Here is a 15,877-nt window from a genome sequence, read left to right as displayed (position 1 = left end):
ACACACATATAGTTACTCAAATTTAAATATAAAGCAACTAAAATAAATGACATTAAAAATTCAGTTTCTTAGTTGCATCAGTCACATCTGAGGTTCTCAATAGCCACATGTATCTAATGGCTACTGTGTTAGCACAGCTGGGACATTTCCAGCATTGTAGAAAATCCTATTATTAATAGTATATGTTGTTTTACATATTATTTTTGGTGGTATTGCTATAGTTCCAAACGTTTCTCTTTCTTTAGATTTGTTGTTTCTCATAGTTTATAGGTTTAAATACTTGATTTAGAATTTTGTGTAAAGTAAGAGTAACTAGGTTCTAAGAGAGAGCAAAAGAGCTTTCTTATGTTCAGGTAGCTGAGTTTTCATACTTGGAGTTTGTATTCTGACTGCCCCAAGGCCTTTCTTGCCTGGTTATTGCTGTGTAGCTGTGTTCTGGGGGGTAAGAGAATCAAACTTCTAAGTTATTGTGGAAAATCGTTATCAAACTTTAAAGGTAAAATTGTACTTTTATGGAAATGTTTAGTTCCAGTCAGTGGTCCCTTATTTGGAGCAGTGCCATTGAAGGAGTATTTATTAACTGACTGCTGCATATATGCCAAGCACTGGATTAGGCCTGGGAGATAGAAACAAAAGTGAACTTAGCCCCAAACCCTGAGGAGATTACAGTTTAGGTAGTTGAAAGAGTCATAAATAGGTAGAGTTTCACTGTCCAGTGCCTCGGTATGCTCAGGACACTCCCGCAGTCCAGAGTAGGTGGTGCCTGAGCCAGTCTTCCTGTATGTGGTGAAGAGAGGATGAGACAAGAAGCCAGAGGCCAGGGAATACTCCCTAAAGACATCCTGAGGAATAAATAGATGTTTGTCACATGATGAAATTGGGAAAATGGAGTACACAAGACATGCTGTACCATAGAATGAACAAGGACACTGAGGAGTGAACTTGCATGGTAAGAGTGGCAACCTTTAACTTTACTATTGATGAGCATTTAAAAGCAAAGGGAGACTATGTCTGTAGAGATAGACAATCTTTGACTGGCACGTGTAAGCTTCTCAGCAGATGTAGATGAGGGGCAGGGGGATGGTGACAGGGGCTGATCTGATTTTTCAGCAGTTCACTCTGGCGGTTTTGTTTAATTTGAGACACCTAGGCTAGACACAGGGGCACCATTGGTGGTGGGTTGCTGGAGGAGGAGGGATTCATAGCAGTCCACAAGAGAGATAATAAGGCCTTATGTGAGAGGGTATATGGGGTGGAGCAGGCAACCTGGGATCAATCAGTATTTAAGAGATAAAATTATTAGTATTTGAGGATCGACTAGACACAGGGGATAAAGGAGACACAGGAATCAGAGGTGACTCTAAGCTTTCAGGAAAACAGATTAATTTGAACTCTTCTTCCAAGTTCATGGTGATAGGTTTTGACTTACAGCTGCTACTAGTGATTTTCATTGGCAGCTGTGGTGTCTAGGTTAGGTTTTGGCTCTTTAGGACTTCATCACTCTCTCATTTGTTAAAAGAACTTGAAGCATTTACTATAGAGAAGTACCATCCTTGCATAACTAATTTTGCAGTGGCCTATGAAAATTTATAGAAATTTGGCTTCATTTCTAGCGGCTCCATCCAGATGCCAAATTACCCACTGCTGGGACATCCCTTAGGTGAACCACAGAATCTGTTTTTTATTAGAAACAGCTGAAAACCATCAACAAAATTCCTGTAGTATGCCAACAATAATGCCAGTCAAATTTCAAGATAACTCTAGGTTTCAGAAAGTGAAAGATTCTCAAAACCCGTCTAGCTGAACACTTATTTGTATTTTTATACATGTTTATCACATGAAAAAGCTAGTGGCTTCCTTACTTTCCATAATTGTACATTGCTTTTCTTAGATACACATTAAATTCTGAGTTCTGAATGTTGTAGAGACATACTTATAGAGCTTTAGTCAAATCACTTTAAAGTAAAAGTATAAATTCAGTCTGGGTGGTGGAACCAAAAGTAGGAAAGGAGCCAGCCGAAAAGTCCATTATGATGGGGTCCATGTTGAAAGCGAGACTTCTTTTATAACTGCAGCATATTTTAAAAGGATTTTCTAAGTAACAGTTAATATTTTAATGACATCTGTTAAGCTTCCAGAAAAACCCAGTTCCCTAGATTTGCAAGATTAAGGAAGGATGCCAAATATATGTTGATACTTTGGTTTTTATTGACACATTTCACTCCTGCATGCCTAAAGCCACAGAACAGTAGGCGCCTGCCACTTTCTTTAGATTGTTATATTTAGCCACTGCATCTGGCCTTTGTTGCTAAATATTATTATTTTTTGTTACTCTATCTGCTCCATAAAATTGGATCTTCAGTGGTGTGGCCAGACCTGTGAAACCCTGTTCCCTAATCAGGAAGATCTGGGCAAGTGTTGCAATGTGAGCACAGATGACATGTCTCTTCTAAGTGAGACAATAGGGTTATAGGACAATTACACAACATCTTTAAAATTTTATCTGAAAAATAGTAATGTGTTTGGCGATGAAAAAGTACTGTAAATCAAGAAGCATGGTAAGTTTCCACATCCTTTAAGAATGTTTTGTACAAAGAAGGAAAGAACACAGGCTGACTTTTTGCGGTTCCTGAGAGAGGTTACACTATTTATTAAAAGTTAATGAAGATCGTTGGTTTCTAAGAACGTTCTTCATGAACGGCCATTCTTTGTATGATGTCAGTGAAGGTTGTTTAGCAACATGTCAAAATAGTTTTATGAAAAAATAAATATGTGTTTAATTAATCACAAGGGGAACTTCCCAAAATGCATTTTCTTTATAAACAGTGTTATTCTGTGAAATTCATGACTTCTTAGAGTGGGAAAGAAGGGGGAAAAAACTCTTTTCAAGCCATTTGTGATTTAATGCCAGCTGGTCAAATTAGTTGAAAAAGGCTATGAGTCTTATATTAGATTATTTTGAATGCCTTTTCTCTGTCTTGGGAAACTAGCTAACCTCCACAATTTTTCTCCCATGGCAAATGGCTCTAAAACTTTGATCTGTTCAAACCAGTTTCCCAGATGTAGTGGATAGATCATATGTGACCTTTTATGTGCCAACTCAACCTCGCTGATTGGAAACCGTAAGTTAATTTTGTATGACTTTTATTTCTAGGCATTACAGCAGAAGTTCTGGTGGTGACCTCTTTTGATGAACTGCAGAGAAGGGCCCCAGAAGCAAGAGGGAAGATTGTTGTTTATAATCAACCTTATACCAACTATTCCCAGATGGTGCAATACCGAGTCCAGGGGGCAGTAGAAGCTGCCAAAGTGGGAGCTTTGGCGTCCCTCATTCGATCAGTGGCTTCTTTCTCCATCTACAGGTTAGTCATAATGTTCATTTGAAATCTTTTTCAAAACACAGTGTTTTCCATGAAAGAGAAGCCCTTATGAAATAAAAACAAAGCATCCAAATGAAAATCTTATTGCTCATGAAATTTTCCCCTGCTCCACATTTGGTCTTTTCTTTGTAGTATCTTCTTTGGCCTTTTCAGAATTCCAAGCATCATTTGTGCATTCCTTTAAAAAGCTTTCCACATATGTGGTGATCCCATAACATTCCTTATATAACCAATATGTTATGTATTTTCATTGGCAGGAGAACTAAATGCATGTCTGTGTGTCATCAGAGATTCTTAATGACTTCAGAAAAAGCCAGGATTTTTCCATTGTTGCTAGAGAAGTGAAATAAAAATAAAGTGGGTAACATGGTGAGTAGCATCTGTGGTGTAGTGGAGAGAGTTGAGGAAGCAGAGGATCTTGGATATAGAGCTGGTTTTGCGCCCCAACGGCAGTGTGGCCTTGGGAATGTTCTTAAACAATCTGGGCTTTAATACTCTCTTTATTGATTGGTGATGATGAAGAGTAATAAATTTACAAAATTATTTAAGAATACATGAGGTAAACTTATAAAAGTTACTTGGTTATCTATAAAAGTCTATATAAATGTTTGGTGGTATTATTTGAGGGCAACATAACTTTTGTCTTTTGTAGTTCTGATTAAGGTAATTAAATGCAAAGTGCTTTGTTGACCCTTAGTCTTAGAATGAAATTCAACATTGCAGTGGATAAAAGGTCTAAAAATTGATCTGCAGACTTTTGGCCTAGTTTAATAGCTACATATGGTAGTGTCACACATTAAGGATAATATGTTTGAGAAATGTGCATAAAAGAACCAACATTTTAGCCTTGTAGCCTGGTCTCTCTCAGATTAAAAAAAGTAAAAATAGTTGCAAATAGGGGTTACTTGAGTCTCAAAACTAGATCTTTATTATAGTATCTATTGTAAAAGAAAGTTTATTTATTCTGCACAATTGCTATTTGGAGCTGGAGACACAGCTACTTGATCTTAATTAGTACCCTACACCTTGAAAATAAGATAACTGAGGAGGAGACACCAGTAACTAGGAAACCAAGTACAAAGGGAACAGAGAAAAAAGGAAAGGGACTTTTCTTTTACAGGGGGATAAGATATCTTCCCAGAGAAGGAAGATGGGACATGTTAAGATCACTTGTTAGAGAAAAAAATTATGAGAGAAAAACTAGTTCCACTGATGTCAGAGTGCTAAAAATAATGTCCTTTGTAGAGTCTTTAAAGGTTTGGTGACCAGTGAAATAATGATTGGGCCATATTCTTTTGGATAGTTAATCTTCCCAGGAGGGAAGTCCTAAAATGACTAGCTTACTTCCCAGAATACCTCAGTTACCCCTTAGAATAACATATGCAGCGAGCTGTGGCTATTCACCATGATTTTACTGGTCATGAGACCTAAATTATGGAGCTAGTCTGTTGCTTTGTGAAACTGGGTGACTGCCAGAAATATTTATTTAAGAACTACTACTCATAAGACTAACAAATTCCCAGATGACTTAATGCACTGCAGTCTGCAGGGTTAATTGGCATTTTTTTTTCTTTCCGGTGTAATGAAGACATCTGGAAACCCAGGCTGTAACCTAGGAGCCTGAGAAGAATTTTATCCAGCATAGGACTGAGAAATCTGTTGTTAGCCTCTAAGATTGGGGTTAGCAACTTACAGTGTGTATTAAAAAGACATTTTTCTTAATATTTCTAGGTCTAGATTGATTATATGTTTTTCTTGATTTTATAGCCAACCATATTTCATTGGAGTCTTAACTTTTATAACTTTTATAACTCCATAATTTCAACGTTTATAAATACATAACAACCATAGTACTTAGAATCTTTCACATATGTCATCTTATTTGTTCTGACAATAACCTAATGGACCAAGCAGGAGGGGCATTATTATCCCCATTTTATAGGTAGGGAAATAAAAGTTCAGAGAATTCAGCATATTTATGTCTGTCTTGTATCTTGAAAAATAAAAACCAAAATGAAACAAATTCTGTCTCTTTTTCCACTTGTAACTAATTATTTCTTAGAGCCAATTTTCCTTAAAGAATATTTTATATTCCTATCTCTAGTTTTTCACCTCTCTTTCACTCTGCTGACCATATTAACCTGGCTTTTGCCAGTACTGAAATGGAAATTGCTAAAGCCACAAATAGTTGCCTAGTTGTCAAATGTAATGGACATTTTTCAGACCATCATCTTTCTTTACCTCTCTGAAGCATTCGTAAGTACTGACTGCTTTTTCAATATTTCTTCTCTTTGGCTTCTATGACTTCTTTCTCATATGCATATTCTCTCTCTCTTTCCCTTTATTCCCACTTTCTCACTTTCCCTCTTCCCCATTTCTCTGGCTACTCACTCTGGAATATTCTACCTGAGCAATCTCATCATGCTTGTGGCTTCAGCAACCATGTATACTGTGACACTTTCCAAACCCACCTCTCTTATCCATACCACTGCCTGGAGCTCCAGGCCCAATGTCCAACTACCTGCTGATTTTTTCTTTTGGATGTTCCATAGCTATCTCAGTTTCAGTTTTTTCAAAATCACGTTCATTCTTTCATACCTTTCTATCTCTGAAGAGAATGCCATCTTTCTGCCTTTGAAGTTAGATGCTCCTTGATTACTTTTTTCTTCCCTAATCCATTATTTCTAGTAGTTACTATGTTTTATAGGTTCTGCTATTTATCAGTCATTTCAATAAATACATACATATTTAACAGCTACATTTCCCAACATCACTCTACAGTCCAGTAGTCAGGAATCACTAACACTTTCCCAGTGTACCACTTTCCTTAAAATTTCATGACTTTGCATGTGCTTTTTCCTCTACAAACTTCTATTTTCTTTCTTACTGTCTCACATTTTCCTTCAAGATTCACCTTAAGTGTCTCTTCCTTTGTGGAGCCCTCCAGCCCAGATGAGCTACCTCTTTCTGAAATTCCCATGTCATCTTGTGCTTACTCTGTATCATAATGTCTTAGAGGTAGTTTGGGCTCATGTATTGGTAGTGTAGCCAACTTGTCATAACAAACACTTCATATCTTGGTCACTTATCATAATATGAGTCAATTTCTTGTTCACATAATAGGTTCAAGAGATTGGTCAGCAGATGGTCTTCTGCTGCTTTCCATCTTGTGGTTCTATCACCTCTAAGATCTCAGAATCCTGTACATCCAGCTGGCAAATAAGGAGATAGAGAAAATTCATGATTTAAAGGGAGGTTTTCAATGGCCACATCTGGATATGGCATACCTCACTTCTACTCACGTCTCACTGGACAGAATGTAGTTTTGTGGAGGCTGAGAAATTTGTTCTATCTTTATGCCTATGGTGAAAGGTAAATGAGTTTACCGTTCTAGTTTGCCCCAATTGCCTTACTCCACACTAGACTGTAAGTTTCAGAAAGACATGGATTGTATTTTTACCTCTGCATCCCCATAATCTAGTATAGTGAGTTGCATAATATTCCCTCAGGAATTATCTATTGAGGGAATGAACTTGTCTAAGGTTGTATAGTTAATCATAGCAGGTCTCTTAGAACAAACTGATTTCAAGTGCTTTATGACCAAACTTTATGGTCTCTGTATAGTAAGCTCAAAACAACTTGAACTTTTGGGGTACTTTGCTCTGTTTTGGGAGGAAAATATCAATGTGTCCAATATGCAAGATTGTATCTTTTCTGCCACAACATTCATGAACAATGATATTTTGAGTTTGCTGATTGAATAAAACAGGTAATCTTTTTTTTTTTTTTTAGTAAATATTTATTGAGAGCTTACTAGTTGCTCAGAAGTTGCCAGTTACTAGGGTTACTAAGATGAATTCGACCTTTTTTTTCCTTTTTTTTTTTTTTTTTTGGTTTTGTCTCTCAGGAATATTCTGTCTGGCTAAAAGAGAGGAGAGTAAGCTTGAAATAAAAAAGACTAGTGTAATATATTTTCTATTTAGCGCTAAATGCGTGATGGGGGAAACAGATGCAAAAAGGAATTTAACACTTATTAAGTACCTACTTTGTACTGTGCTCTGAAGGCTTAAATAGTTTGTTTCAATTAATTCTTTGTGCTACCAAAAGAAGTGGATATTGGCATCTCTCTTACTGAACGAGAAACAGGTTCAGAATGGTTAAATAGCTAGTTAAATAGCATGGCTAAGGAAGAACTGGAATTCATACTCTGAGTCTCTGGTTCTAAGTACTGTGCACTTTAGATTATACCTGGAGAGCTGATGCTATGGAAGTCTAGAAGAGATAGTAGGAGTCTGATTAGGGCTGGCTTCATTGAGATGTGGGTTTTGGGTGTACTCAATCTAAGAGTTGAACCTGAACGAGAGAAGGGATGTGGAAAGACATTCTATACCAGATCAAGGCAAGAAGGTAGGAGTGCATGATGCACTTGGGTAATACACATGTAGACCAGTTTGGCTGGAGCCAGAAGGTCTCACAGGAGATCATTTTGGGGATATGAAGAACTTAAAGTACTAGACTGGGGAGGAGTTTTTAAGTTTAATGTGGAGGAAATGGGGAATCACTGAATGTGTTAGAGGTGTGGGGGATGATATTTTAGAGTGTTTCTCCAAGTGTGGTCTCTGGAACACCATCATCAACCTCATCTGGGAGCTTGTTGATATGCAATTTATCAGGCCCCATCTGAGACCCATTAAATTAAAAAAATGCTTGGGTATGGGGTTGTGGTTTAACCAGCCCTTCGGGTGATTTTGTGACAAGTTAAAATTTGGGAACTACTGTTTTAGAAAAATTAATCTAGTGACTGTATATAGTATGCTTTGAGGAGGAAAGACAGGACACTGGTCCAATAATATAGATGTAGCAATAGATGCAGCAATAGATGATTGCAGTGTTGCAGTGAGATGCAAAGGGACAGCAGGAGGGTAACAGGATTCATTTGAAGGGGGAAGGAGCAGGAGTCACAGTTTACAGGAAGGCAGGGATCAAAAATGATGGGATGAATCTGCATTAAAAATGATGAATTTTACATAAAAATAAGAGTGGATTCAGTGGAGTGGATTAGTCACCAAGTTTTTTTGTTGACAGGATGCATCTTCTCTAGGCTGTCTCAGTTTCCCAATTTCCCTCCACCCAGCATGGGGACTGAACAATGATGAGAAATAGATGGGCTCAGGGGAGGGAGCTGATTTGGAGGCAACATGATCAATCTGGTTTTTAGACATTTTGAGTTTGAGGTGACTAAGAAACAGCCCCATTAATCTGGTTTTTATATTTTGTAAGAAAAACAGTTAAGCATATCCATTTCTCTATTATCCACTTTTTGGATCACCCAAGGCAATTTAAAATTCTAGTCTGGCTTCCTTGCAATGCAGTCCACCTTGGGAGTTCTGCCTCCTGCTTTCTCAACATGCAAGCTCAAGAATGCAAAGTAATTTCTATATTAGCCCAAGAAAAATATAATTCGGAAAGTGATTCTAAAGAGACCAAATTGTCTATTGTACTCCCATTGCCAAATATACATTTTTTTCTAGTTGTTTTCTCCATTGCCCCAGATAATTGAACACAGACTAAGTTTTAATCAGCGAAGGAAGCAAAAGGCTGTCCCTTCACTTTACTGTGAAAATTACATCACTACACTGGGAAGAATTCATTGAGGTGTGAATGAGTTGTTGATACAACTTGGCTTTGTAAATACTACTGGGTTATGTTTTCTATCATTTGGCCTTTGTGTACTGTATTGAGAGAGTATTGCAGAGAGGAGGAGGAAGAGAAGCAATGAAGTGTGGATATGACTAAAATCTGATTAAACATTCAGCTTCAAAGAGAGATGAGTGAATACAGGTGATGTTTATGGAGTGTCAGTGAGGGAGAATGTTATACCATCTGAAGAGAGTACTGTATAAAAGTATACAAATCAATCCCTACAATGATAATTAATACAGTTGATAAATGATATAACTGAAGCACGGGTTGGGCTACACCATAGAGTTAAATAGCTTCAAAGAGGGCTCTGATTAAAGACATTACAATTTATAAAACATTCTTCATCTTTAGAAAGCATCTTGATGTAATTTAACCTGAACATTTTTGTAATCAGAAGGCCAGCTTAAAACATTCAGAGCAGAGATGAAATGTCTTAAGGGGTCTATTTTGGATGATTTTTGAAAGCCAATTGTCAGAGAGTGAAAAAGCTGTCCCACTCCCATTGTTTGTTAATGGGAGAAAATTACTGCTGCTACTTCACACTTTGTCTAGGATTTTGATGGACTGGTGTTATGCTTCTTCAGTGGGACCTTAGCATAATTAGTAATCAAGCTTGATTTTAATTGTTTTGAAATATTGTTGCACTGGGCGAGTTGGGGAGCATATGTGTCTGCTGGTGATTACAAAATAAGGGAAATACCACAGTGACTCAAAACGGTGCAGCTGGGTCAGGCTCGATTAGTAGGTTCTTTTCCTTCCTTGTTTTGTTTTTGCTGAATTCACTCCGAGGCTCCTAACAGATGCACAGTAATCAAGCAGAATGCCAATTCTCATCATTTAGGCAGGTGGAGGGCCACTGTGCTCCCAGGGGGGAAACCAGAGAAGACTAACACTGACCAGTGCAATTTCCATTCTCATCATCCTCTTCTTTCTCTCCTCTCTGGTTTTGGAAAGGCAGATTGTTTATAGACGGCCTTGGTTAGCAGTTCCAAAATGTCCTTTAATCACTAAATTGTTATTATTGCTTCAGGTAGTGTGACAGCCATAGCACTTCACAGTAGATAGGGTCAGGCAGTGTACTCCAGAGCCCCACGGCTGGAGTCGGTGCCTGGGCTTAGTTCAGCCACCTGCCAGATGTGTGTCCTTGGCAAACTGCATAAACTCTCTGGGCCTCAGCTTGATCTGTACAATGGGGGAAATAATTGTACCTTCTTCTTGGTGTTTTGTGAGGATGAAATGAGATATTATTGCCTGACATATAGTGTTACATGTAAAGTGGTATTATTATATAGTTTTGCTAATGTGACGGGATATACTTATTGAATAAAAGAGGAAGGAAGGGAAAGAAGCATGGAGTGAAGGTGGGAGGGAAGGAGAAAGAAAAGAAGAAGGCAGAAAGGAAGGAAGGAAGGAAGGAAGACAGAGAAAGACAAGCTTAATTTACTTAATACTAGTATTGGAACTGCAGCTATCTGGTTGGGAGACAACCCCTAACATCATATTGCCATTTTGATCTTCATCTCTTCAGTTTGCCACTCTGTTGGGGTTATATGTTTACTAGTCTGTTTCTCTCTCTGGATTGGAAGTTCTCCTGTACAAATACTGTGTGTTTTATTTATCTTGTTGTCGCCAGGATTGTGCACAATGCCTGACACATAGTCATACTGGAATGAATGAGTAAAAAGAGTTTAGAGGCAGCCAATCTGGTTTTCATAACATGTAAACTCAAGGTGTTAACCATTTCAAATTCATAGAAGTTTAATAATAATATAGTTGATGAGGTGACTCACCTTTTGAATTGCTACTTATCAAAAATGGAATCTGTGGAGTCTGAGAGAAGACTATATAGTTATGTAAATTTTGGTAAAATATTGCAAACTGCCTATTACTATGGTGCTTTGTGAGGCTGCTATAATTAATGGTCTGTTTGCTTTCCTAGTACGGACTGTCATTTTTCATCTACTTATAACCTTGATATAAAAATTTGTTCTTGGCTGCTATTTTGCATTCATAATTTAAAAATGTATATGAATGTTCACCTTCTGTTTTCCAGCTCTCTGATTATCAAAAGCAAAAGCTTAAGAATCATATCAGTGTGACATGTTTTTCTGAATCTTTCTCTACTGGTAAAAAGAAATAAATGCATTTTGAATTCAGGTTTCAGGATTATGTTGTTTTCTTATGCAGTGCCCTTTGAAAAATATCTAGTATAGCATATGAACCAAAATAATTTTGAGTAGCCTCAAATAGTCTTTTACTATTACATGTGCCCTCTCTCTCTCTCTCTCTCTCTCTCTCTCTCTCTTTCTCTTTCTCTCTGTCTCTCTCTCTCTGTCTCTCTCATCAAAGCTAAAGATGACTCTTGCTAAAGTCCTCTTGCATCCAGATGACGCTTCGGCTTCTTTAGCCCCCTGGAGAAAGTACCAAACAAGAAGGTACTACCAGGAAGATTTGGAGACTTACAAAGGTGATAAAATATAGAGTAGGATTGGTAATCATACAGACTTGGATCAAATGCAGGCTCTGCTACTTAGAGGTTGAGTGACCCTATGAACATCACTTAACCACTCTGTCTGTTTCATCTGTAACATGGGGATAAAACGTTTTACCTCATAGAGTTGTTGAGAGAATTAAATGAGATTAAGCACTAGCCATAGAACCTGATGCATGCAAAGCAATCAATAAATTATAACTGACCTCTTATTTTGATCATGGTCATTAATTGTCATCACCCTCATTAGATAATGGTAAGACTAAGCAGATAGGTTGATATGAAGTGACCTATCTTAAAAAACAGCAGCTGCAGAACTCTCCTCAGTGTGGGCTCCAGAGACCTTGGTTTTGTTTACCTCCTGGTTTCAGGAGCCCACTCTTGTAGTCTCCCTCAGTCTTTGGCTTAAAACTCTTCCCTGTCTTTTCCACCCTCTCTTGCCTTAAGTTGGATGCTTGATAATGTTCTTGCATGTCATGCCAAGGATGTGGTGACTCAGACCGGTGATCAGTAGCCTGCTGATCAAGATGCAGCAAATGTTCTAGTTTAAAGACCATCCAAGCTGTTTTCCACCTCACCAACCTCTCTGTCTAGAATGCTGTTTCCCCAGCTTTTTGTATGGCTGACTCCCTTTCAATCTTCAGATCTCAACTGAAAGTCTTTTTTTTTTTTTTTGGAATGTCCTTCCTGACTATCCTGAGTAGAACTCTCCCTCAAATTCTCTTACATAGCACCTTCTCTGTATGCGCAGAGTCCTAATAACATTTGGTAATGCCTTTCTATCTGCCACCTCTCTATCTACTTGTTTAGTATGTTTCTCTCTATGAGAAGATAAACTCCATAAGGACTGGCCCCTGTCTTTCCTGTACATTATATTCTCAGTATACAGTAAAGTGCAGGGCACACGGCAGCTGCTCAAGAGATATTCGTTGAATGAATAACTATTTAAAAAAATCATCTAAGGTCAAAAGGAGAGAGAATCAACTGTAAATAGATGTATACTGAATCATATCTATTGTTGAAGCCGCATTCTAAAACATCATAGATTTTTTTCTGCCAACTCATTTTTTTTTGAAAAATATCAATCTGTGGTAAAGTTGAAAGAATATTAAATGATTCATATATTCTTTAGAAGAAATTGCATAACTTTTTCCGGAGAGGTGATATCATTTTACTTTGCCACTAGCCATGTGAGAGGGCTCAGGCTGCTCCACATTTTCACTAAAATTTGATATTGTCAATCTGTTTAATTTTAGCCATTCTGGTGGGTTTGTATTGGTATCTCATCAAAGTGCTGATTTGTACTTCCCTAATGACTAATGTTGAGTACCCTTTCATCTGATGGGTCATTTCTGAATCTTCCTTTGTTAAGAGTCTTCTTAAGTCTTTGCCCATTTTATAATTGGGTTATTTTAAAATTATTGTGTAGTAGGAATTCTTCATATATTCTAGATAGAAGTTCATTGTCAGATACATGTTTTGCAAATATTTTCTCCCAGTTCGTGTCTTGACTATCTTTGATGAGAAGAAGTTATAAATTTCCAATTGATGAATTCCAATTTATCAATTTCTATTTGCTTTCTGTGTCCACTCATATACCCTTCATCTACATTCAGTGTTAACATTTTGTGCTCTCTCTCTCTCTCTCTCTCATTTTTTGAATCATGTAAAAGTAAGGTAGGTACAGCCATGAAGACACTTTACCCATAAATATATTAGCATGTATTTCATAGAAACAAAGACCTTTTCTAACATAATACAATACCATTCTCATACCTATAAAATTTAGCGTTGTCATATAAATGTACATAATGTAAAGTCTATCCATAGTCAGATTTCTTCATTTGTTCCCTACTCTCAATAATATCCCTGCTTTTTTAAAAAATTTCAGAATCCAGTCAAGAACATATGTGTCATATATCTTTAGTCTCCTTTAATCTGGAATTGTTCCCTAGCCTTTTAAATATTTTATTACACATATTTTTGAAGGCTACAGGGCAGCTGTATTGCACAATGTCCTTCAGTTTGGAGTTGGTATTTCCTTATTATTAAATTCAGATTAAATACTTAGGCAAGAATTCTGTATGGATAATGTTGTGTCCCACCTATTGCATTATATAAGGAAGCAAATAATATCAGTTATTCTTATTAGTGAGGCTAAATTTCATCATGCTTCTCAAGGCAGTCTCTCTGGATTTCTTCATTGGAAAGTTACCTTTGTAGGTGAATACAGTGTAATTATGGTGAGATGCTTTGAAACTTTGTGAATCTTATTTTCCCCAATAAAATTTCACCAAATTAAAATTTAACATGTGTTGATGATCCTTGCCTGAATTAATCATTCCATTGCTGGTTGTAAATGTTTTTCTAATTTAATCATTCTTATTACATCTATTAACAGCACACTTTTATTAAAAAAAAAGCTTCTATCCTTCTTCCTTTATTATTGTTTCATGAATTTTTAAAAGTGTATGTATTAAAATTGATTACTGTCGTGGTTTTTGATAAAGCATCAAAAATTTCAAAGTGCTTAATAAGTGTCATGCTAGCATTTTATGATAAGCTTGAACATTTGAAGCATTGAAAGAAATCCACTTTTTTTTTTTATCCAAAGGAATCCAAACTACCCCAGGTAAGTCAACTAATTAGAGGGATGTAATCAATTCCATTTCCTCTGATCTTTTTCATTAACAGCATGAGCTTTGGAGTAATAATTCCTGAGGTTATTTTCAGAGTTTACCATTACCAATGTAATACATTACATATGCAAATGAAAATCCTTTACCCATACATAATTGCTATTAATTTTTAATATAAATGAGCAAAAAATCTCAAATCCAGCAATTGCTTCTGAATTTCTTGTTGTTTTTTTTTTTTTCATTTTTTTTTTTTTTTTTTTTTTTTTTTTTTTTTTTTTTTTTTTGCTATCCATTGCTATGTTGAGGAGTATAGTTTCAAAGAGCCCTTTCCAGGAGAAATAAGTGTCTCTCTGTGGGTTTGCAGAGGCCTACAAGTATGTTTCTGTTGGGGAGAGGAGTCGGGGTCGGAAAGTTTATCTAGTATCTATGGTATAGTAAAGGAAACTATAAATTATCCACCTACTCCAACTTCCCCACATCATCAGTGATTGTGAAGGAGTAACCAGCCTTGGTTAGTGAGTCAGTGGTAATAGTTTAATAGCTCAGTGACTATCAGTTGCTATCCTGGTTGCTGCTCTATAAATTAAATATTTGACATTTAGGAGAAGAATCGAAAGTCTTTTAATTAAAATTTATTGGGGTGACAATGGTAAATAAAACTATATAGGTTTCAAGTGTACAATTCTATAATATAATACATCATCTATATATTGTATTATGTGTTCACCAAACAGAGTCAGTTCTCCTTCCATCACCATATATTTGACCGAACCTAATTTTTTGAACATATTCAAACTTTATTCATTCAGTAAACATTTATTAAGTGTCTTATATTCCAGGCCAGGGGAGGTCCCAAGTTCTGTAGGACTAGGCATGTATATAATTTTGGGACCGCTTTAACAAAATGACTACAAAGTTGCAATCACAAATATAGACATAAAATCAACATTTACTTAGAAAAGAAATTATAACAAATTAAAATTTTAAGTTGCCAAATACTGTAAACATTATAAAATACACAAAAAATATCCTAATATTTTCATTAAATAATTACCTGGCAAACTTCTATTTTCTTATTTAAAGAGTTTTTATTAAAATATAGCTAACATATAGTATTATATTAGTTTCAGGGGTATATCATAGTTATTCAAGATTTATTTACCTAAAGAAGTGATCACCATGATAAGTTCAGCAATCATCTGACACCATACTGTGCTATCACAATATTATTGACTATATTACCCATGCTGTACATTACACATCCATGACTTACTTGTTTTATACCTGGAAAATTGAACCTCTTATTTCCCTTCACCTTTTTTTCCTCCTTTAAAACATCTTAAATTACAAGTTGACATTCAATATTATTTTATATTACTTTTAGGTGTACAGCATAGTGGTTAGACATTTATATAATTTTAAGAAGTGATCCCCCTGACTAGTCTAATACACACCTGGCACTATGCATAGCTATTATTATATTACTGACTATATTCCCTATACCTTGTATCCCCATGACTATTTTGTAACCACTTTGTTATTCTTAATCCTTTCAACTTTTTTCACCCTGCTCCCAACCACCCTCCCATCTATCACCTTGATAAATCTACTACTAAGCAGTTATGCATGTTGGGTACCATGCATAATTATTAAACCATTTTTTA

The 15,877-nt window shown here is 36.3% G+C and overlaps 1 protein-coding gene across 2 annotated transcripts in view; it reads left to right on the top strand.

Annotated features, from left to right (window-relative positions):
• The window catches only part of CPQ (carboxypeptidase Q), a 660,399-nt gene that overhangs the window by 242,001 nt on the left and 402,521 nt on the right, over positions 1-15,877 (top strand). For both annotated transcript variants that reach the window (XR_013994760.1, XM_081070557.1), the window contains exon 3: positions 3,155-3,362. Coding sequence is in view for 1 of the 2 variants with exons in the window: in XM_081070557.1 (XP_080926683.1) it covers positions 3,155-3,362 (208 nt within the window). In the remaining variant the exon portion in view is untranslated. The remainder of the gene's footprint in view (positions 1-3,154; positions 3,363-15,877) is intronic.

Source organism: Rhinolophus hipposideros, assembly GCF_964194185.1.
Source record: "Rhinolophus hipposideros genome assembly, chromosome: 13".
Taxonomy (NCBI): Eukaryota; Metazoa; Chordata; class Mammalia; order Chiroptera; family Rhinolophidae; genus Rhinolophus; species Rhinolophus hipposideros.
The sequence above is the reverse complement of the archived record's forward strand: the minus strand, read 5'-3'. Positions and strand labels throughout refer to the sequence as shown.